The sequence below is a fragment of the Triturus cristatus genome, chromosome 11, assembly GCF_964204655.1.
Source record: "Triturus cristatus chromosome 11, aTriCri1.1, whole genome shotgun sequence".
NCBI lineage: Eukaryota > Metazoa > Chordata > Amphibia > Caudata > Salamandridae > Triturus > Triturus cristatus.
This window is the reverse complement of record NC_140594.1, coordinates 1,165,527,900-1,165,555,824: the sequence shown is the minus strand read 5'-3', so window position 1 is coordinate 1,165,555,824 and position 27,925 is coordinate 1,165,527,900. Positions and strand designations below refer to the sequence as shown.

Here is a 27,925-nt window from a genome sequence, read left to right as displayed (position 1 = left end):
GCTACAAATTTGTCTATAGGTTTGAATAAAGTTCCTTCTAATTTTAAAAAAAGCGGCACAACAAAGCCAAAACCATTTCAACCCTACAGGCTTGCCCAAATTCCATGTCGACCCTGGATAGTCCCACCCTTGTTGTTGCTACTCGTGATTCACTCCCGCTTTCTCCCAGATCCCCCACTGCTGGGAAAATAGCAATCCCACTGTCCCCACTTATAGTATGCGCCAATAGATTTGCACCATTGGCCTCTCTTGCTCCGGGTCTGGAACCGCCTACGATTCTACCTAAAGTTGGGGGGCCCCCCAGCACCACCGCCACCTCATGTCCTTCCCACAGATTTAGACGTCAACAATGCACCTATATATAGTGGCAGCGAGAGTAGTCACGCACTTAACATGATATGTAGTTTGCAATCTTAGGTCTGTGACTTGACGACACTCTAACTGCTCAACTTGAAGAGCTAAGATTATTAGTAGGGACAACAAGGTCTAAAACCCCTCAATCAGCCCCACCTTCTGCTTAGATAACACTCATTAATGAGAGTAACAGTGCAAGAAATAATATGAATAATAACCATTCTAAACCTACTGCTAGCCCCTGCTTGCCTAGCACTTAGTCCTTGGCCTCAAAACCTGCATTTTGCCTGCCTCATTAGGCTCAATTTCCACCCCCAGGGAATACCCAGAAGCTCTCAAAGCCCAAACATAGAAGACAGAATGGGCAGAACCAGTCTCATGCTCTTTTCTCCCAGAGAGATAGACACAGGGAACACCCTGGTGTAGCCAGAGTGCCCCTGGTAAGGAATACGGCAACATGCTTAATTTACATGACCAAAGTTCCTACTTTACCTGAGTTGGCCTTTAGGAAACCGAGGGCCATATTATCAAGGAACGGCGATAACATTATTCACACACACCAGAACCTGGGCTTCTATGAGAATTCACAAGGGCACATTATCAAGCCCATTATCACCGCTTTAGCGGATGTTTCCTGCCGCTAAAGCGGCAATAATGTTATCGCCGTCCCTTGATAATATGGCCCGAGTTACTCATGAATAAGTTTATCGTCCATCAATGTTATTCAACTGTTTGCTTGGATATTCAGGGCGCAAAGCAACTCCATGATTCATCCAACCCCTCAGGTGCTTTTGACTATATTAGGCTCAAGCTGAAGTCAAAGTACCTGACTGTGGGTCTTGTGAACATGGAATTGAGGCGTCGTCTAGCTGTGTCACCAACGACCCGGTTCAAATTTAACCTCTGACTTATTGTGGCCCATTGCCTCCATCGAAGGGAAGCCTCTATGATCAGGCTGTGCCTTTGGGCACATAAATGGTAGATTGACTGAAGTGTCTATAACTTTCAGTTAAAACAATGGGGACTACTGTCCTGATCCAGACCCTCTATTTTTAGTTGATGGTACTACAACTCTGGTTTCCCCTTCTTCTCCTTTTGGCTCCGTTATTATTTCCCCAAACCCGCCAACTGTACCTCTGCTAATTTTAATATGCTTTCTTGGAATGTTTCAGGGCTTAAGGGTAAGCTGTATGATTCAGTTTGGGGGAGTTGTTATAGATCACTTAGATTGTTGCCTGGCCACTGATCCCCCCATAGATCAGGATACAGAAATGATCATGTACCTATAACTAGAACTCGACAGGGACGCCCTTCTGGTGGTCTTGTTATCTGAGTTCAAATAAATATTAATGCTGTAATACACCCTCTCCCCCCAATTTCAGATAATAACATGGGTATATCTCTTACTAGCACTGCCGTCCAAACGTACTATTTCTATAATATCTATAACAGGATGGGCAAGGGGGGTGTCTTGGTGATCCAGGATCATTTTCAACATACGTCCTCTTTTGATTCTCACGACACTGCTATATTCATGGGTAAATTTAATACAACATATGGGCCCTACGAAATGGGCAATCAATCACCAATAAGTGAAGAGGATGAGGAGTAGGGGATACCCGTCCTTAATATGACCCAGTAACGCACTGGACTAGAGCTGCATATCAGCTCTTCTCCTTTACTTTAACTTATGGTCTGAGAGCATGTAATGGGTGTTCACTCTCGGCCCCTAATGCTATCGACACCTTTAATCGCACAGGACTCTCAAGCAGAATAGGTTATGTTTAAATACCTGTCCAGTTATGGGGGAATCTGGACGATTTTAAGATAATTATCAGGGATGACAGCGATCATAATGCCCTTTTTTGAACATTGAATGGCCTCTTCCACCATATGATAGATGTTCCTATATCAATTGCTTCTAATTTAAAACCATCTAATGATAGGCGCAGGGTCAAATGCCGATGTGTAGTTGTTGACCCATGTTTAAGGGATTGAATGAACAGGGCCCTGAGGGAAGCATTGATGGACTTAGATAGACTAAGCTTTGACCACCAAAGCGACCACCCCTGGTCCACCAGGGTAACCCTGATGAATGAGGATCTATTCTGAACTCTAGGTAAATGCTTTACACCAGCCTAGAAGGCTATAAGGGCCCATTTAAATCCTAAATGATCTTGGTTTAACACAAAATGTAATGACAAGAAGAACAAACTCCGACAGGCGCTTACCCTGGGAGATACATCGCTAATCTGCTGTAGAAGAAGATAATACAAACTGACCCAAGTCACGGCACATAGCGATTGGCAATTAAAGTTATGGGATAATATCTATGGGGCAGCTGCTTCCAAAGAAGCTAAAACCTTTTGGAAGCCAGTAGCAAAAGGCAAAGAGGGCACATCGAGGCTTTTTTCAGACTCAAGTTCTCCTGAGGTTTGGCATGCTTATTTTACAGATTTGTATAGATTACAACAAGGTCTTCTGGCCAATAAAGCTATCCAGCAACATGACGTAATCTACCACTCCGCAGGTGCTTTAGTGGTAGAGATGAGGGATACATTGGAGGCAATTAAAGCAGTCGCCCCTTGGAAAGCAGCCATACCTGATGGGGTCCTGGGTAACCTCTTTCTGGATGACGCAGTGTTATGGGCCCTCTATTTTAATAAATTGTCAAATTATCCCCTCAACTGAAAGGCGGCTTAGATTGTGCCCATTTATAAAAATGGCCAGAGGGATTCCCAATTTAATTATAGATCTCTTTGCCTAATAGAAATAGCTCAAAAGGTTTTTGTCAGACAATTATTTTGACAATTGGATTCTTGGGCAGAGGACCATCAGGCTCTCTCTGCATTGCAGGCTGGATTTTGAAGAGGGATTAGCACGATTGACCAGATTTTTAAGTTTCTATTAATTTATTGGAAAATTGTTCCTATTCAGAAGGCCCACCTCTACCTTGTATTTGTTGATTTTAAGTCAGAGTTGACCTAGTTCCTAGGGCAAACCTGTGGGTTACCCTGAGGAACAGTGATATTCCATCTGACACCTAGGAGATATTGGTCCATCTCCACCAGGACACGTACACCTGAGTGAGATGTGGCTGGGGAGGGGAGTTGACTGAGTGGATTGATATGAAGACTGGAGTTTGGAAAGGTAGTGTCCTTGCTCCAACTCTCTTCTCCTTCTAGCTCAATGACATGATATATCCTATGTGGAGGATAGCCTAAATGATGCTCCATGCTTGAGTGACCATAAAATGCCCCTTTTGTTATTTGCTGATGACACTCTCTTGATTTCAAAGACCCCTGGGGGATTACAATGCTTGGTGAACAAATGTGTAGATTTTTGCACTGAACAAGGGCTAGTAATGAATTACTCTAAGACCATTCTGGTCATTGTCACCAGTCTGGCCAGCATTAGAGGTAGGGTCAGGGGAATTGCTACCCCTAGGCCCACCCTCACTTGCTGCCCCACCCACACTGCCTACCCCATCAGGCCCACTAGGCCCTGAGATATCATCCAGCTTAAGTATCTTTATGAGATGCTGGGTGGTTGGGCTTTTGCCTGTCTTCAGCTTCCTAATGGAACATAAGGCCCTAAGCTGAGCAAAGGAGAGATTCTCATATTTATAGGGAAGGAGCGCACTGGCTCCTGGCAGGGACCCACTGGTTCCTGGCTGACTAGACATTACTAATGTGGTGTGGTGTATTGCACTACCTACACTAGTGTGGAATACTAAACTCTCTTGAGTTGTAGAAAGGGTGTACTATCCCTTAACACACAACTCTAAGTTCAGTAGAACTTACTGTAGCTAAACTTGATATTATATGTACCTTAGGTACCTTCAGTGGTTTTCAGTTGATCAATTCAATTGAGATTATCTGGTAAAACAATAGCAAGCTGGAATCCCACACGCTGCACACCAATGTGAGAAGGTGGCTTGATATATGCTGTCCACTAGTTCTAGTGGGCACCTTGTATCAGTCCAAACAACCCCTTATGGTGAATTGGTTAAAGACAACCTTTATTGAAAGCTATCCTAGTGGTAGCTATGGAGAGCAGCCTTCATGCTAAGTCTTGAAGGAATGTAAAGCAGCTTGTTTTACCAGTCTATAATCTCTTGAATGATCAAATGAAAGGACAACCACACCAGGTATATATTCAAAATATATGTATTTAGGATAAAACACACCCCTCTAGTCTCTTTATGAGACTGGAGTTCGAAGTACTTAATTTACAAGTTAGCAATCAACAGTAATAGCACAAATACATGTTTGGGCTCTAGGTGTGTACCAAACCATATACCAATAAAGTGGTATAAGAACCACGACTGAATTAGACACAAGGCCTAGAGCCTGTAGAATCGCTGGGACCCCAGGAACCACCCAAGGTAGTGACACAGGGGACCCACGGGGGCCGTGTGCAGTGTGTAAACACAACCGCGGGTTCCCGTTAGCTTCTATGGGCAATGTCGCAGTTGGAAATTTAAAGATTAGGAACACTTAGAATTGAGTCAGGATCAAACCCTTTTGGACTTAAGAAGTTCTAGGGCTAGCACCCACGGGAGCACCGGAGTACTCGAGTTACCTCACCCAGGGAAGCCGGGTGCATAGGTGTCTTTTAGTGTCGGATCGCGTCGTCGATTACAATGGAAGCTGGCAAAGAACTGCTGCTGCCGTGAAGAGGAGAAGTGTCCAAAGAGGTCCAAGCCTGGATCTAGGATGGAAGGAAACTCAAAGCAGAGGGGACAGAGTCTGGGTCACTAGCCAGTGACCAAGGGCAGGATGGCCCAATGCCCACAGATGTTGGGTGATTCAGGTGAGTTGATGGTTGTCTTGACTCTTCAGCCACGAGGTCCAGGAGGTGCCGATGGCAACCAGGAGCTGGATTCAAGCTGTCCCACAAAGTCTGTCGAGTGCTGCAGTGTTGGCGACCAGATTGGACCCAAGAAGCCTTGGCAACGGCAAGTCACTGGAAATCAGAGAAAGGACTGCGGTGCAGACCAGAAAGGTCTGAGGGACTCACCCAGCGATGGTAAGTTGGGGCACGTCTGGAGCAACCAGGAAAGCCAAATTAGAAGAGGAGTTGCCTTCGTGGGGACCTACTAGCCAACGGGCTAGCAATCGCAAAGGAGCCTCAAGCGGTCGCACTTGAAACTGGCCCACGGGTCACTCGTGGAGTGGAGGCCAGCAATCTTCAGTGCAGGAGGTGCTCAAGGCTGGGGCTACTCGGAGCTCAAAGCACAACTTTGAGGAAGTCCCAGAAGATAGAGTTGCTGCAAAAGTTCACGGTGTCCAGGGGTCACGGTTCCACATCACCCATGATAGCCATGGACTCAGGGTAGCCATGGGGAAGTCTGGAAATCCACCTCTGGTGATGCAAAGACTTCAGCGTCCGGCGGAAGCTTCAGCGATGCAGACCAGTCAGTTGCTTTTTTGGTGCCTGCCAAGCAGGGGAGTCACTCCTTGACCCCAAGGGAGATTTCTTCAATCTTCTAGTCAGGATAGAACGTCGAAGCTCCAGGATATATGTTGCAGAGTTTTGTCCAGGGTAATCTAAAGTCGCTAGGACTGGGTTCCCATACTTATACTAAGTTTGGGGGTTGGACAATGGTTACACCCATTTCCTTTGTCCAGTTTCATGCCAGAGCAGGGGCAGGTAGCCCCTGCAACCAGTTTAAACTGGACTATGCACAGGGACACCAAGTGTGCCCCCAGTGCAGGACTTCAAAGCACCAGAGAGTGCTCCCGCCCAGCCCCAATACACATCTGCCTGTCTGGGGAGGTGGTTACACCTCCCTGGGACACGAAACCTATTGTCCAGGCCTCCCCAGCCAGAGTTTCAGTCAGCAGCAGGAGGCCAGACCTGTGTCTGTGGCAGAGGCATCCATTTTGTGATGCCAGGGCTGTAGAAAGTCCTACCGGGTTAGACCAGTGTGAACATGTCTCTCCCTCTAGAAGGGTGAAATGCTACCCCTGCTGCCAGAACTGACGGGGGGTAGTATTCCAAAGCATTTGACACCAAATACAACATGTTTCCGTGCAGCCATCCCAAAGTTAGCATTTACCGGGAGGTTATAATGCACTTAAGAGTATATGGTCAGGCTGCACCACAAACAGCATCAGAGGAGATACTCCGAACACTGCAGAGGGGCTCTGCTCATGCAGGGGCACCCTCTCACATAAAAACCAAGCACTCTGCCTTCAGTATTGCTAAGGCCTGCCATAGGAGTGACTTATAGGTTTTATATGTGTGTGCAATGATAGTGATATAGGTAGCCTATACCACTGTAAGGGGTGCAAGCACCACCTTACCCAGGCTGCAGTAGCAGACTTGCGGTGCCATTTTGGAGTGCTTCCCAGGGGTAAGAGGGGCAAAAGGTACTCCCTGAAATAATTTCAGGCTCTAGAGGAGGGAGTGAAAATAAAATATAAAATAGGGAAACCTCTATACTGGCCTATTCAATTTTGAAAAGTGATCTGTAAAGATTCTACATTACCAAAAAGGTCCTGCTACATATCATACAAAGTCCTCATGAAATTTTGAACAACAGTTTATTAGTCTTTTTTTAAATTTTAAACAACAATTTATTAATCTTTTTGTAAACATCTTCTTTTGTTTGACATCACAACATGTGCATATATAAAAAAGTTAATTTTTTCTTTTCCACAAACAATGTAATTACTTTTGCTCACTAAATTTGTTGTAAATGCTTAATACACAAAATTTACAAAAAAGAGACATCCTAGACATATAAAAACCCATCATTCAAAGGTACTTGCATACTCACACATACTTCCATTCATACAGTAATATAACTTGCTGTCTAAGAGGAGGAAGGGCAAATAAGGAAAAAGGGAAGAAAGAGAAAAGGACCCTTAATATGGTCTCAAAGATGTCATCCGGTGAACTAGGTCACTCATTTCTCAAAGTCACCATTATGGGAGATATCAATCTCCGATGCCACTTTACTGGAAACAAATTTGCGTTCAACACGCGTTTCAGTGGGAGACCACCTTCTTCAGGACCAACAAATATTTAAAAAATAATAAGATATTTACAGTTTTTCAGGATGTCTGTAAGAGAAAGGAGGGGATAGTAACATTAGCAGGAGGTATGGTAACGTATTCAATTTGCAAGAGGAGATACTTCCTCGTATTTATATATATAGCGTCAGTTAGTTTAACTCTTTTCTGCTTCCGGTGCTCAGTCAAACAGTGAGTGCATCCCCTTGCTGAGGTGTGTTGGTTCTCCGAAGTAAGGAATATGTGCAAAGAGTGTGAAAGGACCATAGGGTTCCCAGGGGTGGCATAATACATGCTTCAGCCCCTGGTAGGCCTCTGAGGTACCTATGCCCTAGGTACACAGTATACCATATACTAGGGGCTTATAAGGTACTCCAAAATCCAATTAGATATGTACCTAATGTACACGCAAACCATTTTAGAGAGGAAGCAGCTAGGCTGTGGTCCTGATTAGCAGGGCCACAGCCAGACTAAGGTCGAAAAGCAGTGAAACACCAGCAAAAAGTGGGGGTACCCATGTGAAGCAGATCCTACTCTCCTACAAATGCCACGGGCAGAGCAGGAGCAAATTCAACAAAACCATCACCATAATTTCTGGAGCCACCAGTGGGAGTGAGGAAGAGTGAACCTTCTTGTGTTATTTGAAGAACCATTCAGTGTTGCATAGGTGTGCACCAGTTTCCCTCTTCTTCCTCCCTTTGGTGGCTTGTGGTTCAGTGATGTCATGCAATACTCCTTCATTCACTCCCTCATCCCCAATGTAGGCCTGGGCAGAGTTCCAAGAGTTCTGCTACTTGAAACTCCACAAAGCGACCCAAAAACTTTGCAAGCAGCGGAGTGCGTTATTTCACGCCATTCGCTCATTTAGCGCCGGGTGTGTGCCCAGTGCTAAATAATCAGCGTGAATGCCTCCACGCAGAGCACAACAGGGTGCTGCTTCTTTCTGCTGCTCGGGTAGACATTCCACTCGAGTGGCAGCTTCCTCAACACGAACGGAAGGTTTCTCAATATGAGCGGCAGCAGCCATCCATGACCGCCAGCGTTGAGAAATCATGCAGGGAGGTGGTCTGAAGTAAGATTTTCCTCGCTCACTAACGTAATGTTGATGATCACGAGCGAGAGAGGAAAAAACTCCACTATGGAATTTTTTGTAACTCCATGCTCTACGTGGAGCACAGAGTAGGAAGAACTCTTCAAACTCTGTGAGAATTTCAGCCCCAGGACTACTCTTATGTCACAATGTGAGATGGGATCATGGCAGCTTGAAGAGCTATGTTTTGTGTGCAAGCACGTACCTTGAATGTCTTTATCTCAGAAATGAATCGACACGCTGAAATAGGTAGACTGCGGTGGTTTATACCTGGGACGGTAGAAGATTCTTTCAAACTTCCTTTGTCATAAATGCATCGTAATGTTTTGTGTGCTAATGGCTGCTGTCATTGCTGTAATGTACTTTATCATTGAAATTAAAAGAGTTGTTAAAAAAATTGAAATGATTCAACAATCAAGAGATATTTGTATCCCAAATCACACTTCTAAACAAAATGGAGAAACTGTTAAGTTTTCAATACTAAAGTCATCTCAAAAGTCCAGATTTCCCCATTGAGGCCAAGAAATGTAGACTTTTTAATATTTTTTATGAAAATGACATGTTATAAATGAGTTGGTTTGGAATATGCTACAGGAATATGTATGCAACCAGCATGTCAAGTGCTTGCTTCCAGCGAGGGCCAACTATGCATTTATACATCTAAGATCAATTCATTACTATCATTATGATGCTGGAGCAAATAGTTCATGGTCAAACTCAAATGTGCAGCATTTCAGCCACTAGACGGAGACTTGAGGTCCAGCACTACCCTGGGGATAGACTCATATAGGTCATTGCTTAACAGTTCAAAGGGTTTATAGAGTGTCACCCGCCTCCATCACGCTCCTTCAGAGCACATGTCGCCCGTGGCACTAGCAGAGGGAGCAGTGTTTATGTAACTCAGAGATGTGCTCTCACCACCTGGAAGCTTCATTTGTGCCTTAGACACCTGTCTGCAAGGGCATCATGGACCTCTGTTATCTAAAACTTAATTCAAAAATGTCGCTTTGTTACCTTTATGAAGTTATGCAAGAAGTGTGGACTACCAAACTCAGCTTTAGCTGCAGGTATTAGTTTTGCTATAGGTAATAAAGTTCAAATGACTAATTCAGCACAATCTAATTAATCTTAATGGTCACTTCTTAAGTGATAGCCCAACTGCAGCCACATTCAGATATGGCAAGCGACTAGCTCTTCTCAACTATTCATTTGTTCCATTGAATCAGTTAATTTAAAAAAAAAAAGTTTAAGCCAGTCATCCTTGGAGGTAGCGACCATCCCACCTTCGAGATAACTTTAATGTAAAAATACCTAAAAAAGGCAAATGGAATGATCCATATTTTCAAAAGACAAGGAAACTCAAGTAGTTTGGAAGGTGCTGTGGGTACAAGTAATTATACAGGACCAAAGGTCCCTAATACCAACAGTCAAAAACAATAATAAACACAGAGATGCAATGAAATCTATGTCATATAAATCCCAATAGGAAGTTGTAATTTTATTTACATCAAATTAAGACACCATAATAAGTGGGACAGTAGTCAAAATAGAAAAAGGTGGTCTCAAAATGCAGCCATGATGAAGTGTTGCCATCAAACAGTCAACAATTAGGCCACAAACAAATAAATAGTACCATTGCGCATGGTTATAATAAATATATACAGAAATCCGTGTCAAAGTACTGAAGTCGACGGCGTTTCGATCTCTACATTAGTAATGGGATCATCATCAGGGCACATCAAATATTCCTGAGATGAATGCTTGCTGGAAAAAAGAAACAAGTGAGAAAAGGAAAATAGAAGAGGAAAAGAAAGCTATTTATATATAAAATTGTATCCGATATAAAACGTGAGTTATGAACCATGCAAAGGGATCAACATAGTGGAGGCATGCTAGAAAGGGCCTAAGGTGATTTAGAACCGAATGAAGAAGGCCATATAAGGACTTCTAACCCAGATGATAAACCTATTAGCGGTGGACAATTAAATTGCCATTTGGCGCTGGACCGGGGATATAATCAAGGCTGGTATTGCAGCCATATAATAAAGGAAGGAGCCTTCATAATAGGAATAAACTCATGGCTATCTCTTGAGTTAAAGTAGTTGGGATGCAGGGAACCCCACCTCAAGGGTGAAAGAGGGAGCCAAGCATACATCAGTAGACTTGGTGAGGTGATGCACACAGAACCTAAAAAACAATGATGTAAGGAAGAATTAAAGGAGGCCTTCCTGGCGTGCGACTAAGTGAAGTGGGGAAAGCATGAAGAATTGTGTGTGAAAATCACCTTTTGTCGCATCACAGGAGTGTCCGCAAAGTGTCTGCAGAGATAGGATTATTTATCTGAAATAGCGGACCTGAAATTTGACATTAAGTGAGGGAGATCATTGAACCCACAGATTGCGGCTTCAGGCAGGCAAAGGGTAAACATGTACGTGAGTTACCATGCTATTGAATTGGTTCGGAGTGTATCCATTTGTGTAATTGCAGCCTAAAAATAAGCAAAAAGCTGCTCAGTCACCTAAGCAGTCAATGTATTTAAAGACAGAGCTAAAATAATAAACCCCCCCGTAACCAGCGCTTACCGAATATTTAGCAAGAAGTGACGAAGTGTAGCCCACGACTTGAACCGTAATCGGTATCATGGAGGTAATCTGGCGGCAGGACGCTGAAGTAGCATGTATGTGATTTCTTTTTTCCATCAGGCATACATCTCAAGCATTATTAAATGTGTCCTGATGATGATCCCATTACTAATTTACGGATCGAAACGCCCTCGACTTCAGTACCTTGCCACTGATATCAGTATATATTCATTTGTTGGCCCCACATCATTATGCCTGAGTTTTGAGACCACCTTTTCCTCTTTTAACTATTGTGCCACTTCTTATGGTTTCTTTATTTTTGATGTAAATAAAATTGCAACTTCCCATTGGGATTTATATGACATAATTATCATTGCATCTCTGTTTATTATTGTTTTTGACAACTTATGGTGTAAGGGACCATTGTTCCTTTATAAATAAAAATGGAGTATTCCAGCAAATTATAGACTGATTTCTTTGCTTGATATCATGCCTATGATTTATACAAAACCCTTTAGATACATCTTGAAAGCTGGATGTTTGACTTTGGCATCATACCAAGAAAACAAGGAAGTTTTATGGAAAATAATTCCAGAATTGACACGTTATGGTCTCAGGTTGGCAGCCAGGAGATCCATTGGCATGGCTGGAAATCTATGGTGATGCTTTGTTGATCCCCAGGCTCCTTTTTACTTGGTGGACCAGAACCCATCATGGAACAAAGCTGAGGTTTACAATATTCTCCATTATTTGCTGTTTATGATCTAGCAGTAACACTCTTGAATCGAGGTGGATTTTAATGGGAATCTCATTCCATCTCAAAAAATCTAGGAAGAAAAGGTTCACTGCCGGGTGTGGTTTAGATCCTCTGCTTTTCAACCTTTCTATTTCCAACTAACCTATTTTTTTACTGTAGATTATTCAGTTTTCCCTAAAAATAGGAGAAACGCATACACTGTGTCTTATGTATATGGATGACCTTGTGCTTATTGTCTACATCCCAATGAATTTACAAAGAAAAATCAAAGCCCTCAGTGAATACTGTGAAGCCAATAGATTCTACATCTATGTAGAGAAGGCTAAGGCACTGATCTTTACAACGCAGGGAAAGAAGTTTGCAAAGTTTCTTGAAGATGCTTTAGTGTAAACAGGTCAATGTCTACAAATACCTTGGTCTTCACCTCACTTAAAAATGAGCAGTGGGATAAACATGTATTTCCATTACAAAACACCCGAACTCTTTAAAACAAATGTATTAAAGAAGTTTGATATCTGATTTGGTAGCCTCTCAGCAGAGCCAATAAATAAGGCTTTCATAGGGAAATTAATATCTCAAGCCCTTCATGATCTTTATGGCAAAGCACTATTGACCTCTGATGCCAGAGTGAAATGGGAACATCTAGAAAGTCTGTGATTAAAAATACTGTTTGCATTTCTGGCTAATTTGATGATACACGCTTCAAGACTGGATCTGGGCTATTCATCTTGGGATTTACTTCTGCAATCATGTGCCCTAAAGTTTCTAATGTTGATAATTATTACTATTGATAGTGAAAGGAGTTTGGTTATGTCCTGGAGGCACATACTTATTTGGTCAGATGTCCCATTGTGTGATCTGCCTTAAGGGTTGATATTTTACAATTAGAAAGCTCACTTTTTATGGCCAAAGTAAAAGGACATCTGAGTGAAAGGGCAATAGACATCAGTTAAATGAAAGATAAAAATAATCTGTCCTCCAATAAATCTGTTATGCATCCCTTTCAAGGGATTAGAGTTTAAAGTATTTTCCCTATTTGTCTCAAATTCCTGATAAATATTCTCAGGAACAAATAAGTAATGTGATTGACTTGATTTGGAGAATTAGAGATCTCAGAGCAAAAATAGTTTCAAATTATGAGTGTTGTCTATATGATTCAAGGGTTATACACATTATCATTTCCTCTTAGACTTTCTGTTGATTTTGGGAAAAAGCCCCTTGTCTTATTTTTAGAAAATATCAATTCAAAATGAACTATTTGGATGTTGGAAATACTTTGATTGGATATAATAAGTCAACTCAGAAAGGATCCTTAATTGCTTAATATCTGAGTTTGTATCAATAAACTAATTAATCAACAAAATAAAATATCCGAGTTTGTAAAATTGCTTATTGAGTTTTACTTGTATTGGGTGTTTGTAAGAAAAATGTTTAAAAATCTATTATGTTAAAGTAAAGCTAGGGTTGCACCTTGTGGCTTATGATATTGTTTATCTATATGGAGATTTGACATTGTTTTCATACCTTCTTATAATAATAATTATTTTATATTTCTAAAGGAATATGTCTTGCATATAAATAAATTTTGATATTTGAAAATCTCAAACTTACCTTTGGAAGCAGACTGTAGAAGTGCTGAAGTATTACTTGGTACGTTTTTCCATCCATGGCAAAGTAGTAGTTTCCAAACTGCATCGCATAGCTGAATTTTTCTTCAATGCTAGTGAACATCTTCTGTGATCAAAAACATCATTACAAAAGTGAAATCATTAATAGGTCACTTGTAGAAATAACATCAAATGAAAGTAATAACATGAAGTGATATCCCTCTTCCTGCCGGACACTGCAGACTGATGGCAGGACCAGGAGCTCTTCAGTAAACCCCTTTCTCACCCTTACAAGAGGAATACCACCAGCGTCCTGGGAAATGTCCACCTCCAAAGAACATTTAGGCCTGAGACCATTCTTCAAAGCTTGCTTGCCTTATGACACTGTCCTCTGGCCAGGAAGTTTCGATGTGTAAATAAATTGTTACATCACATGAGATAAGTGTACTCTTGGCAGTGCCTCATGTCTGAATCGTCTAATTATTTGCATAACTCTAAGTACATCCATCTTTTCCACATCATTTCCCCCATTTAACTCAAGATAGCTGTTATGTTGACCTCTGCAGTGGTTGCAGCCTGCTAACCAGGCCGAGGCACATTCGCTATTTTTAAAATGTTGTGTATTCTTTAACCCCGGGCGGAGACCTCTGCTCCGCCCGCGGAGTGTGTGGATATTTGCCTTCTCTGCATTCTGCGGAGAACGCGGAGAAGGCAAATCACCACAGCGGAGTGGATTTGACCAGCCCCCGCCTCCACCCCGCTATTATAAAGTAATTAAACATTAATAAAAAATACATTTAAAACCACTTACCTGTACTGCGGCGTCCCGGACCTGCCCTCCTACTATTCCTCGCCGTCTCGCTAATCCTTGTGAAAACTGTGCAGTAAGTAGCAAGTTTAAACTCAGATTATCTAATACTGTTGAGGAAGAAGCTCTTTACCCATTGAAAAGGGAGACCCAGCAGCCCTAAAGGAGACCTTCTGATAGGAGGCCATCAGAAGTGCTGGAGATAGGGAGGAGAATTCCTTTAAAGCTCACAGTGGCTGAACAGGGAGGGTCAATGGTAATGGTGGTTTGCAGCATAGAGCTCTTCTCAGTCGTAAGATGTCTTCACCATTTTGGATTTCTAGTCCATGAAATTTTGGGATTGTTTTGATACCCAAGGCATGTACCTTATGAATGTTCCTGAGGATTGGCCAGGTCTGCACCAGCAATGATTGCTTGATTACCCGTTAAAGCCCTTTCCTACTTGTACATCATAGAGATGCTCTGCTAGATGCCGAAGAGGAGGAAGACATCCATTACCATTGCATTTAACAGTAATTCCTAGGTTCAGTTGAGCTCCTAATCCACTTCTCCTGATATATAACAGAGATTGAAACTCATTCATGGGGCAGACGAAGGAGAGTGGGGACAGGAAGCGACTCAGACACTTTCGATTTCGATTTTCAACAAAGCAGAAATCTCTGGACAGCCAATCTTTTGCCTCGTAGTGTTACTCAATTTCAGAAAAAAAGGTATTTGAAGTTCCCCAAGAGATGCTAAACAACCTCGGGGCAAAATCTTGAAATTTACCACGTACCCATCTAAGCAACTTCTCATTAACAGTACTGCTGTGGTGTGGGACATTCTCCAGGTCTGTCATTATTTTCTAAGCCATTCAGATTTATTTTTTCTGATTTTCTAGGAACTCACATTTTTTATGTTCTACTGTTATCAAATATTTGGCTTACAAGCGTTTAGGGAGACAGTTTCTGGTTGATTGGCCCACTGAGTATGGTACGATATTCAACTCTGTGCCAACCAGATGTCACAGGTAAGCACATTAATATGTCTGGAGAAGCACTCACAGAGGTAGTACACAGAGGGTAGCAGGCAGTGTCAGAGGTCTTAATGGCGAGCTCCCTTTAACGGAAATTAGGGCAAGTTGGAGCCATGAATGATGCCCCATGCAATCATGATATGATCATGGTACCAATATGAAGGACTTTTTATATACAATGTGAGTGTCTTCAACTTACAGACATGTGAACAAACCAGTGACTTGAGGAATCGAGGGTGGCTTCGCTGCTGGATATGTGAGCTATGCGCTGCTCCTGCTCCACCTTGGCTATAATTTTTTGGAAATGGAGAAATGTGACGTGTACTTAATAACACCGTGTGCCGGACAGTGTGAGCTGGCAATGTTTACACTGTTCACTTTGGGTATCACAAATTCACAAACACATGTGTAGTCCCTTCTTTTTTTAATGCCCAGTAGCTGTTGCATATTATATGTATTAAAATGTAAATGATTGTTTTGTGAATGACGCATTTTTACCCAACCTACTGTGAACATGGATAGTGTATGCTAGAAAGACACAGAATACAGAATGAATGATTTAACTGAGCCTGGGTGGAATTTGCTGAGTTTTGCGTCACTCCGCCCCGCTACGTGGAGTTCTGTAAGTGGTGGAGTGAATTAGAAAAAATGCTGCTCACAGTAATTTTCAGCACCGGGTGTTTGTCAGTGCTTTGAAATTATCGCGAACAACACCATGCACATTGCAAGTGGGCGCAAGCGGGCACTGCTTCCTTTCTGCCACTCACGTAGATTTTCTACTTAAGCGGCAGCTTTCTCAATGCAAATAGACGGTTTCTCAACTCGAGCGGTCGCGAGCACACGCAGCCACTCTCATAAAGAAATCTGCCCACCCGCATTGAGAAATCTCACCGGGAGGTTGATTTCCCTTGCTTGCGCTTGCCAAATTGATGTTGATGAGCACAAATGAGGTAAAATACCACCGGGAGATGGGTTTTCCTCACTCGTGCTTGTCAACTTGATGTTGACAAGCACGAGCGAGGAAAAAAACTCTGTTCCATGGAGTTTTTTGGAACCCCGTGAGCTCCGCGTAATGCGGAGTGCGGAAAGCTCCGCAAACTCTGTGAGTGGAGCAGAGTTCACCACCCAGACTTACTTTTAACTTACCCATCTGTCAAGCTCTTAAAATTTGGATAACAACTCTCTCTGACACATTTGCTGTACCTCACTCATGCTAATGAGATGGATACCTAGAAGATATTGCTTACGTTCATTCTGTCTATCTTGCTCTTATCGTCCACCTCTCGTAGGGTGATAGATGCCGGGCTGGAGCCTTCTGGTCCACAGGCAGTGACCAGGATGCCCGTGCCAGACTCAGGGATCATTCCAGAGCGTTTTCCAACAGTCAGCGCCGTCTGAAGGTTGTCACCTGAGGAACATATACATCATGCTGACACCCACACATCAACAGCAAACACCAAAATGATGTGTTTAGGAATGTGGCCCATGCAGGTTGTTTTGTTTTTATAGTTTTTATAAACTTTAATTTGAAATTCAACATAGCATGTCCAGTCATATAAACGGGACTAGCGATCATGCACATTAGAAATCGGACAACTACAGTGCAACAAGCGACAAGTCTAATTACATAGGAGGAGTGGTTGAAGGAACATGACACTAAAAAGGAAGAATCTGAATGTAAATCCCTCCTTAAGAATATGCTTACATAGTGATGATATAAAATAGAAGGTGAAAGCAAAAGAGAGCATGAAAAAAACAGAAAGGTAGCAAGATACAATTTCAAGACACATCTGAAAACCCATAAAAAAAATCCGAAGACAATATAGTTATTCGGTCTCACCCACAATAGGAGCCTTAGGGTCATCCGATGCATTTTGAAGTAGATAATTGGGTCCCCAAATATCCTGAAGTCTTAATGTAGGTGATGGCAGCAAGGTGTAGATTGCTACGCGATCATTCCAAATAGGCATGTCTCATAACTAATCAACACAAGTGGGTACTCTAGCCCATCCCCAGTTGATAGTCACTCTATGCTTGGCCAGGAGGACTATTGCAGTCAATCGGTGTGCACCCTATGGAATGTTCTTTACATAGCCCAGCAATGGGTCCAGCTAATTGCATGTCATGTCATCTATGACAAGGAGAGCCTCACACCAATAATTATTGCTAGGGGGCATTCCCACACAAGGTGGAGAAATCGCACATTGTCCTGCCTGCAGATGAATCAACTATGGGGGTTTGGGAGGTCAATCTTGTGCTATCGCCGTGGAGTGCTGTAGGCCCAGTGAAAATATTTATAATACAATAATTTGTGTCTGTAGTTCATAGAAAGTGTGCCAGTTTGTGAACAGCAATATGTCCATATGGCTTCAGGTAGGGACACACACAGTTCCAAAACCAAATCTTCCCTAGCCGAATCTGCCCATCCTGGTCTGAATTGCAATATGCAGATATAGAGGTTAGAAACCTATTTGGTCATATCAACCAAAGCCAGTAGGCTCATTCAGAGACCCTGGTAGAGCAGCCTGTTCAGTGTTCCATAACCTGCCATAAATAGAGAAGCCGAGTGTGGTGGCATTGCCCCGGGAGCGGAACTATTCCAACAACACAAAGTTACCATTTACATAAAGGTGGCCTGTTTCTGTAATCGCCATCTTCAGCAAGGTGGTCTGCACAGTGCTTTCAGTTGTCGATGGAAGTAAAGGATTGGAAACCAACCTAATGGCCAAGGAGGACAAGCACGGCTCACCAGTGTTATGACAAAGAGATTTCCAGAACCAACAGGTCATGGCAACCATTTTTTTTTCCTGCTGTGGTTTGGGTAGACTTATCGGTAGAAGTCAGACCAGCAGAATTCCATTCATCTGATCATGCTCGCGATGAGATAAGGAATGCGGGTATCAGGATTATACAAAAATTTGGCAAAGTGACATTGAGCCACCAGATAGTATATTTCTAGATGTGAGACTTCAAACCCCTCCCTCCACCACCTCGCCGCACCTCTCAAACAAACAGGAGGACCAGCGAATCACAAGAAATCTTCACTGGTTTGTTCACTCGGAGCAACTTGATCAAGAGTGTCCAAAGTGGGGTAAAGAAGTACTTGCTAATGGGTATGGGTATATTTGTAAATAGATACAGTCATTTAGGAAGGACTATCGTTATAAGTAAGGCTATTCTATAGCCAAGGACTATGGAAGTTGGAGCCACAGATCTCCACTACGTGATAGGTTGTCTATTACCGGCCATAATGAGCTGAATGACCTGCTCCAGCTGTCTATGTAGAAAGATACCTCGGTATTTAACTAAGTCTGTAACCTAACTGATAGGATATTACAGGGTAACATATGTTGTACTCTCAGTTATAGAAAAAAGGTTTGACTTAGACCAATTAATGGAAATACCAGAACATATCGCAGATCGGACGATCTCACATATCAGTGGGGCAGTCTGACCTCTGGGTCCTTCACGAACAGCAATATATCATCCGCACACATGGACGGCTAGAGGCATCCATGATGAAAGCGGAGGTCTCCATGCAGGTGCTTTTCTTAGAGCGGCCCGCACTAACGCTCCATGGTCAATGTAAATGATACAGGAGATAGGGGGCGTCCCTCATGCTACTAGGAATGTGTCTGATGTGCGCAATTGGCAGAAATACAGGCTACCAGTTGTGCATATTAGGTTTTTGGGTATGCCATATTGTCAGAGGGTTTCAAACAAAAATGGTCCATACAGGGAGTCAAAGCCCTTTTCAGTGTCAAGCAGTATGACATCTGCTCTAACCTCAGGGTTGACTTGATTGATCACCGCAATAACCGTGCTGAAATTTGATGTTGTGGATTTATGCGGGACAAATCTTGATTGTACAGATACAACTATGCGCTCCTGCTGGAGAGCGAGCTTGGTGGTAAATATGTTAGCAAGAATCTTATCATGACTTGCTAATGAGAGGGGTCGATAAGAGGCACATTTAGTGGGTTCTTTTCCAGTTTTAGGGAGGAGAGAGGTGATGGCTTCCTGCATCAAGTGGGCAACTCCCTTTTTCAAAGTGCCTTTGCATATACTTCAATAAGGTGGGGAGCAAACATGTGTTTGAATGCTTATTAAAATTATGCAGTGAGCCCATCTGTGCCCAGGGCTTTATCTCCAGCAAGTGAATAAATGGCAGCAATAACCTCCTCAGAGGAGATCGGTTAACTCAGAAACTGATGATGTTTGTCCTCAAGCCACACCTGTTCTACTTTGTTTAGGTAACTGCTAATATCATCCAGGCACCCATCACCTCTAGGAGCATAAAGACAGGAGTAATAATGTATATTATCAGATAGGCTATCTTCATTGTTAGTGAGAACTGTTCCGTTCCCATCCTCCAATCTATCAATATGGGGTCTCGCTCGCGCTCTCTTCTGAGCAGCCAAGTCGATTTTCTGCCAGGCCTCCCCCTTCACTGTATTGCCTACCACAGCTTCAAGGGCCTCCAAGCTAGACTTGAGATGTTTAAACTCCCTAAGAATGTCTTTCAACACCCCTGCATGCTTCACTATTGACTGCCCAAAGATCTAGGCCTTATAGGCCCCCAGATTAAGTGTACTTGGGGACTGCACCACCATTAATCTGAAAATATTCTAAAATTGCAAACCTAAGATCATCTTTAAATACTGGGTTCAACAAAGAGGAACCTGGAAATTTCCAGTATGGGTGTCAAAACGTGGAGCGAGAGAGGACAAGTTAAAACACAACTGGTGAGTTATTGAAAGAGTGTAGGTTAAATGTCAGGCTGCTGATACAGAAGTGACATTTCTGAAGCGGCCAGATAATAATCAACTCTTGGGTAAGACTCATGTCGCAGAATAGGAGATGAAGTCTTTTACTGCCGGATGTGCTCAATCCCACAGATCTGACAACCTCTAGAGATTCATGATATCATGTAGTACATTCACTGCATGAGTGTGGTGTTTGAGGTGTGTACCAGAACAGTCTCATTGAGCATCCAGCATGAGTTGCACAGTTTGGAGAATACATTAAAAAAACATTTTAAGTGTCTTCAATATTTGGTTCGTATAAACTGATCAGTAGTAATTTGGCATTTTCTAGGGTGCCCACTAGAGTAACAAATCTGCCAGCACAGTCATAATAGATCTGATGAAGCTTAAAAGTTATGTGGGGAAGTAGGAAAATACACACTCCTCTGGAATAAGTACTGTATGAAGAGAAGTAAAAATGAGGGATCACTCTGGGCTGAAGGAAGATGGGTGTTTGGGTGCCTGGCTTGTCTCTTGAAAGAAGCCCACATTGATCTTGTGATGGGCCAGGCATGTCAATACTCTGAGAGCTTTGCAATAGTCATTAGGACCTCTGATATTCCAGGTGAATCATTTAAGAGTGAGCCTATGAGAAGTCAGAAAGGAAAGAGGAACATAACAATAACCAAAGGAGTGTGTGAAATCCAGGTGGCAAATAAATCATACATTTAAAACCATAGAGCGTACCTAACCAGTAAATCGACTGACATGACAACACCCTAACCCACCCACACTGAAAATTCCATCATTTAAAGCTAGTTTGCTTAAGCAGAGTTACAGGGTTACTACTTGGTTCCGTCTGCGGTGCACCTTAGATCACGCTAACCAGCTCACTTTTACCATCCTCTTCCATGTCCTGGAAAAGCACAGCACCTGTGTCGTAAAGCCTAAGATGGGGGCACACCCAAAGGACACTGTTAGTTGTGCCTACCAGACCCCGCTGGCAGGTGAAGAAGCCAGCCTCAGGCTCACCAGTAGCCTCTGATACATGCAGTCTAAGACCAGTGTTGTGTGGTCACCGGCCAAGAGGAGCTCAAGACATTCTACACAGAGAATGGAGCAGGAATTAATATGTTTGGTGGTGTCCCGGCGCTCAATAGTGCCATTGCGGAGCATAGCTCTGTGCTAGACCACCTTCCAAGTTGCCTGTATGGCTACGACCCCATCCTACACAGAAGTTACAGACACATCATTGCATACAATTTACAGACCATAGAGAAAGATAGAATTTCTTTTTATGGATCAGAAGCTTAAACTTTAAGCAATCACACACTGCCTGTTGTTTCTCTAGAGGCAGAGATGACGGACATGTATGTGGCCATATTTCAACACTGGAGACTTCCTCTACATATTTTAAATTGGGTTTTCCAAACTATGGGCCATATGTAGGTAAATTACATTTACCGATTCTTAAATACCGAATTTTACCGATTCGGTATTTATGAATCGGTAAATGTAATGTAGGTAAAAAAATACCGATTCGGTAAGTGTCGGTATTTTAGAATCGGTATTTAGCTATTCGGTAATGGTAACTTGTTTCCCATTGATTCCTATGGGCCAGGAGGCTCATAGGAATCAATGGGAAGCCAGTCATAATTACCGAAGCGGTAAATACCGATTCGGTAATGGGGGGAGGCATCATCATGGGTGGCAGGGTGTCACATTGACACCCTGTTGCACCCCTGATTCGTCCATGTGTGCACATGTGGTGCACATACATGCCCTAGGGGCATGTATGTCTGCCACATTGCACACTTCACAGTGCACAAAAATGCATTTTCACACCTATTCGTCATTTACCACCAACTATTAGTTGGTGGTAAATAACGAATCCCCACACCCACCACACAGTCCCCCTACATCTCATTTCTGTATTCGGTATTTACCGAATCGGTAAAATTACCGATTCTGTAATTTTACCGATTCGGTAAATTACCGAATACAGAAATTATCCCCCTACATAGCAAAAGCCTAAATACCGGTCGGTAACGGTATATTTACCGAAAATCGGCCGTTACCGACCGGTATTAGGCTACCTACATATGGCCCTATGAGTTTGATTCTGAAGGTCTTGGGTGGTAAAAACATCATTCAAATGTTTCATAAAGATGTCCAAGTCTTATTCACTCTAGAGAATTACAAAGGATCTGCCAAAGAAAATAAATCTCAAGTAGATGCCTTACTAGACATCCAGTGGACTAACCACCCTAGTTAGAGGAACTTACATATATCACTTGTGGAGACACCTCCATGGTTGACAACAGTTCTTCCAAGATGTTGAGCCAGGCATGGTAAAAGAACTGCTGCCAATTTTATGGTGACTTGTTGACCACCATTTCTAGCAGATAATACTCCGTGAAAGACAAGTCTGGAATCAAGACGCAGAATTTCTACACATTGCACATATATGTTGTAAAGCTGCTCATAACATGTATGAGTGATATAATATTTTTAAAGCATTTTAAGAATGCAGCATTTCACTATCCTGAAGATAAAACACAGACCTGAAGGAAATACCAAAAAAAATAACAATTTAGGTTAAGAGAAAAAAAGACTGGAGCTTCAGTCTGAATATGTGATCTGCCAATAAAAAAATAAGCTTGATTGTGTCCATTTAGTTTAATTTACTTGGTGTCGATTTGCCTATATTAACATTACACTTTTATTCTTGCTGCAGAACTCCACTACTGCAATTACTTGCTGAATGTGCCATGTGCAGTGTCGTTGTTACAATAGTTAGGGACCACAATTGCAGATTTTATTTTCATTAAAAAAAATCAAGTATTTTTTACACTGGCTGAGTACATCACTCTGACAGAGTGGAGCCCTATCACAGACATTAACATAGATCACGTTTGTACTGCAGAATGACTGTAACTCTTTCATTGTCTTAAGATATTTTTACATTATAAGTGACTTTTAGTGGTTGCAAATAAAACTTCGATAACAAATACTTGTGATTGATAATAAAATACACATAATTTAAAAGTGATCTTGGATAGAGGAACATGTTAAATTCTTTGAAAAAATTATCACGCAGAGGACTTTAAATTCTTAATTGAATACTTTAGTTTACATATTTGACTAGATGCTTATCTTGTGGGGGTGGAAAAAGTAAGTTTCTTATTACACTGGATGTGACCCATGTGAATGGCATGCCCCAAGGCCCTGTGGTAATCGTACATACCTGTCACCATTATGGTTCTGAATCTGGCCTCCAAGAGTTCCTCCAGCACCGGCTTCGTCTCCGGCTTCAGCTGGTTTTCCATCACCAACAGCCCAAGAAATTCCAAGTTAGATTCAACATCTTCCCTTCCAAGCAAAAGAAAAAGACACATGATTCTATAACACAATTGATGTAAGAATGTCTCCCATCTTTATCTTCTTTCAAGCCAATGTGTGGATCTGATCGTCTACTCTGTCTTCAGGATCAAAGTCCATAGCCATCCCTTCAGATCCTCTCATTTCTCCCCTAAGTACAACAATCTATACACAGCTATTTCCATATTTTGTTGTCCCTCTAAAATCTTTCTCTTGCTTTGGGCACATCCCTGAACCCCTCCAAACATGTCCAAACATGCTTTCATCATTACCCTTCTTAAAATAATGTTTCACTCCTTACACATGAGAATGTTTTTGTCTACAGGGTGCTAGTAACCTCTCTAGTAAGTCTGCTCTGGGAGAACTGCACTGCTACATGGGTAGCACTTCTGAGCCCCTGGGCAACATATCAAAGGGCAGCTGATCTATCAATCATTGGATCTATCTCACAAGTCAGTGTTCATAATTGCACTCAGTTGTTAAACTTCTGGACCTTGCACAAGGAATGTGACAAGTGTCTCCAGATACAATGAAATCTCATCAGCATCCAAAGATAATGTATCTGCTATGCCAGATCCACTTCCCCACCTACAAATCTTTCCAATTGAATACATTCCGAGGATGCCTGGGACAGTAGTCTCGGGCATTATCCATCTATGTGGCTGTATTCTCAGTGTAACCATAAAGCTAGTTCTGGTTATCCTGAATCTGTCAAATAACTACAAATTATTTCCCTTCAGGATAGCAATGGAGCAGAGGTACTGAATGGATTTTGGCTGCAAAACATTGATATATACTAATTTGGTATTTGGAGGGACACCTACATTACACCCCTTCCAGATACTCAATTGGTATCTATTTGGAATCACATTTTAGGAGATGTAAAAACAAAGAAATCAGGTTGCAAATTAGGAAAACCCACTAAAAAGATTCCGGGCACTCAGAAAGCCCCCTGAGGTGTTTCAGTTTAGGGTGTTGTACTATACACGCTTTCCCATTTAGTCATGCACTCACAGGAGGTCTTGTGAAGCGAGATGAAAAATAATAGTCGTATGAAAGGCCACTAAATACTAATCTAGCATGGTTTCCGAATACTGTAATGCGATCATCTCAGGAGAGCAGCTGCTTTCTCTTGCTGAGGTTTGAGGTTTCCATCAAGAAAGAGATATCTTCCTCTCCTTGAAAGGGCTTGTGGTATGGAGGCCTCAACTTCTTACCTTGCTAAACTGCGCAGTTCAGATGGCGTCTTTGATGGCATAGGCTTGTACGCCAATCCTATGACCCGAAATCCTTGCATGGTGTAAATCTGGAGTTCGCTTGAAAAATTTGAAGGGACTGTTCAAAGAAAAAATATCACTCATTACCATTCTGTTATATCACAAGAATTCACATTTGCACAATTTCATTTAGTCACAAGACAACACATATTTAGGCTTGAATGGAGAGTGCTTAGGTAAATACTATTATTTAATTCTGTTGGTGAAAAACGGTGTTTGGTGAAAAAAACAGGTATCATTTTTTTCAGACGATTTTAGCAGTTATTTACAGCATCTTGGGCCAGATGTACCAAGAATAAATTTGTAAACATTTTTGCAAATTATGCAATGACTTTGTACAAATTTATTCTGATTTTGCGAATCAACCCATGTACTAGTTGTTTGGTTTGAAAATTTCCCATTGGAATGGGTCACAATCTTAACTATCTCATGGATACTAATAACTATTAATTGAGTGGTCCTACATTCTGACTCACTCAAATTGGAAGGTGGTCTGCTGGGGTCATAAAGTAAACTGTTGCTTTCTTAAAATGCATTTATTATCATTTAAGGAAACTACCTGGTGTAAAAAGTAAAGTAAATTTTCTTTAAAACAGTCTGTGGACCACTGGCTAATGCCCACATTTTCTTTTTTTATGATCGAGCCGAGACAGCGTTTGCGCTGACTGCAAGACATGTTGTATTGTATTTTATGTGTATTGAAAAATGAACTGCTTTCTATTGGCTGTGTCATTCAAAAATGTAGCCTTTGTATTGGTGTTGGGTTGTAAAAGTCCCTCCCTTCTCCCCTTCTGGTGATTTCACTTAGTGAGTATTTAGTTTTGCCATCACACTGTCTAGCATGTGATGGCCCCTGTTTACAGAGACGTGCATCTATTAGCAATTATCCTTATCTTAACTGCAGCTTCACTTCAATTTCAACCTAAAAAAGCCCTGTGTCTTTGCTTATGCTTTAACGTGCATCTGTTATGAATTATCTTGATGGTAACTGCAGTATGACTTTTATTCCAACAGTCAAACTTAAAAATGATATTAAAAAACCACAGAGCATTTATTTTACTAATATTAAACAATGTGTATTATTAATTAAATAATACGGTTGAGCGTTTTTATATATTTTTTCTATTGAAGTTGTTGGGGCTTGTTTTCTGCTTTGCCAGCGGACATGGGCAGAGATGCTGGAGCCATGTAAGGTGTGGCTGGAAGTAAATTGCAGTGCATATGCAGTTGTTTCGGCAACATCTTTTTAGAGCTAACGATGGTGAGCACCGGCAGGACCCGGACCAATTAAAGCTGGTTCTCTTGTGCTCATTAATTCAACTATATCAAACAGTCAAACCTAAAAATGATATTAAACAAGCATTGGCATAGCCAATAGGTCTCGCTTTTGGGACCTTATAAGTATTTAGTTATGCATCACAATATCCTCGGTGCAATAGCGTTACTGTTGCATGGCTAAAAGCGTATAAGGTCCCAAATGTGAGACCTATTGGCTATGCCAATGCTTGTTTTTAGAGGGCTGGCATGCATTTTTAAATGTAGGCTAGTAAGAAAGGTGCCAAGCCGAGGGGCAAGGACTATATAGAAATAAGTTAGTAAGAGAGGTGAGTTATAATGAGATAGCACAAATAGAAAGGTGAAGCACAGAATGACAGGTGTTTTTAATCTAAGTAGCGAGGCAGAGAGGCAGGTAGAGCCGGTGGGATTACAATTCGAAAGTTATGAGAAGTGGAGAGAAAAGAGGTGAAGATGAGGTAGAGAGATGAGTGTAATACAGAGGATGGGCGAGGGAGAAGTATAGAATGTAGAATTTGGGAGAGAGAGATAGAGGTAAGATCGATGTATTAAACGAGTGAGACGTAAGCAGAGATTGAACGGTAATAGTGAATGAGATAGAAAGAGAGATGAAAACAATGGTCATGATAGATGGAGTGTAAGAGGTAGAGAGAGTATTGTAGAGATAAACTAATAAAATAATGAGCAAGGTGACATTAATAATAAGCGAGACCTGGTAGTCCAATTGTTGTGGTAAATTGAGAGGCAAGATACTGTCTGTGAGGTGGGGAAGATAGAGATGAGGCAGTGAGTTGAGAGGCAGAGAGAGAATTGAAAGAGAATGGTGATTTAGAAAGAGGCATTCAAGAGGTAGTTAAAGGTAATGTACAGATGTTAAAAATGTTTGTAATAAATGGTAGAAAGTGTAATAGAAAGAGAGATGAAATTAAGAGGGAGGTGAAGTAAATGTAAGAGAAATGATGTGGGATGAGATGCAGAGAGAGAGAGAAGAGAGGAGAGAGTGGAGAGAGAGGAGAGAGTGGAGAGAGTGGAGAGAGAGAGGAGAGAGAGGGGAGAGAGAGGGGAAAGAGAGGGGAGTTAGAGAGGGGAGAGAGAGAGGAGAGAGAGAGAGGAGATAGAGAGGAGAGAGAGAGGAGAGCAAGGAGAGTAAAAAAGAAGAGCGAGGGAAAGAGTGAGGGAAAGAGAGAGGGAAAGAGAGGGAAAGAGATTGAGGGAAAGAGCGTGAGGGAAAGAGCGTGAGGGAAAGAGGGAGAGGGTGAGGGAGAGTGAAAGAGTGGAAGAGAGTGAAAGAGAGAGAGGGAAAGAGGGAGAGAGATGCAGAGTAAGAGGGAGAATTAGAGGGAGATTTGAGGAGAAGATAGGGGCAGAGAATTGGCTGAGAGTTAGAGATCTAGAGTTAGGTTCGCAGTGAGGTTGTAAGTTGAGTTTATGAGAGGTAATTGCAGTGGTGCACTGAGGTTTATTGAAAGAGAGGTGTGAAGTACAGAGATTTTTTAAGGCTAGAGCAATAGTGTGGTAGGTACCTAGTCATGTATAAATATATTTCTAAAAATGGAGTGTTTATGTAAAGGAATGAGATATGGGACATAAAGGTGGATTAGGGTTTTAGAAAGAAATGTATTTGCTGGTATAGAGAAGTGACAGTTATTTACAGAGTGTTGTATGTTGAGATGTAAGTTAGATAGAAATGCAGGTTTTTTTTTTTGTCTGGTCAGGTATATTCCCCTTGTGTGTAAATACCAAAGAAATATTTTCCTTAAAATAAATTAACTCTTAAATCTGCTGCAATCCATAAACTAATGCAAACACTGTACAACCCTGAGGTGAGAGCACCATAGTCTCCTTAAAATTAGACCCAGCTAACAATACTGTTTAAGGTAGTTTTGTTTAAAAAGTAAATTTTTTTATGGTTTGTTTTTTTGGGAGTTGAGTGTAAAGTGACTCAGCTCAGAGGGGAAACAACAATTAAGGAGGATGTCCCCGTGTGCCTT

The 27,925-nt window shown here is 41.9% G+C and overlaps 1 protein-coding gene across 1 annotated transcript in view; it reads right to left on the bottom strand.

Annotated features, from left to right (window-relative positions):
* LOC146788644 (putative cation-transporting ATPase 13A4) overlaps positions 1–27,925 on the bottom strand; it is a 468,281-nt gene that overhangs the window by 137,256 nt on the left and 303,100 nt on the right. The window contains exons 17-20 of the mRNA XM_085635854.1: positions 24,579–24,696; positions 23,228–23,352; positions 16,483–16,643; positions 13,417–13,539 (exon numbers count right to left, since the gene is read on the bottom strand). Of these exons, the coding sequence (XP_085491980.1) occupies positions 13,417–13,539; positions 16,483–16,643; positions 23,228–23,352; positions 24,579–24,696 (527 nt within the window). The remainder of the gene's footprint in view (positions 1–13,416; positions 13,540–16,482; positions 16,644–23,227; positions 23,353–24,578; positions 24,697–27,925) is intronic.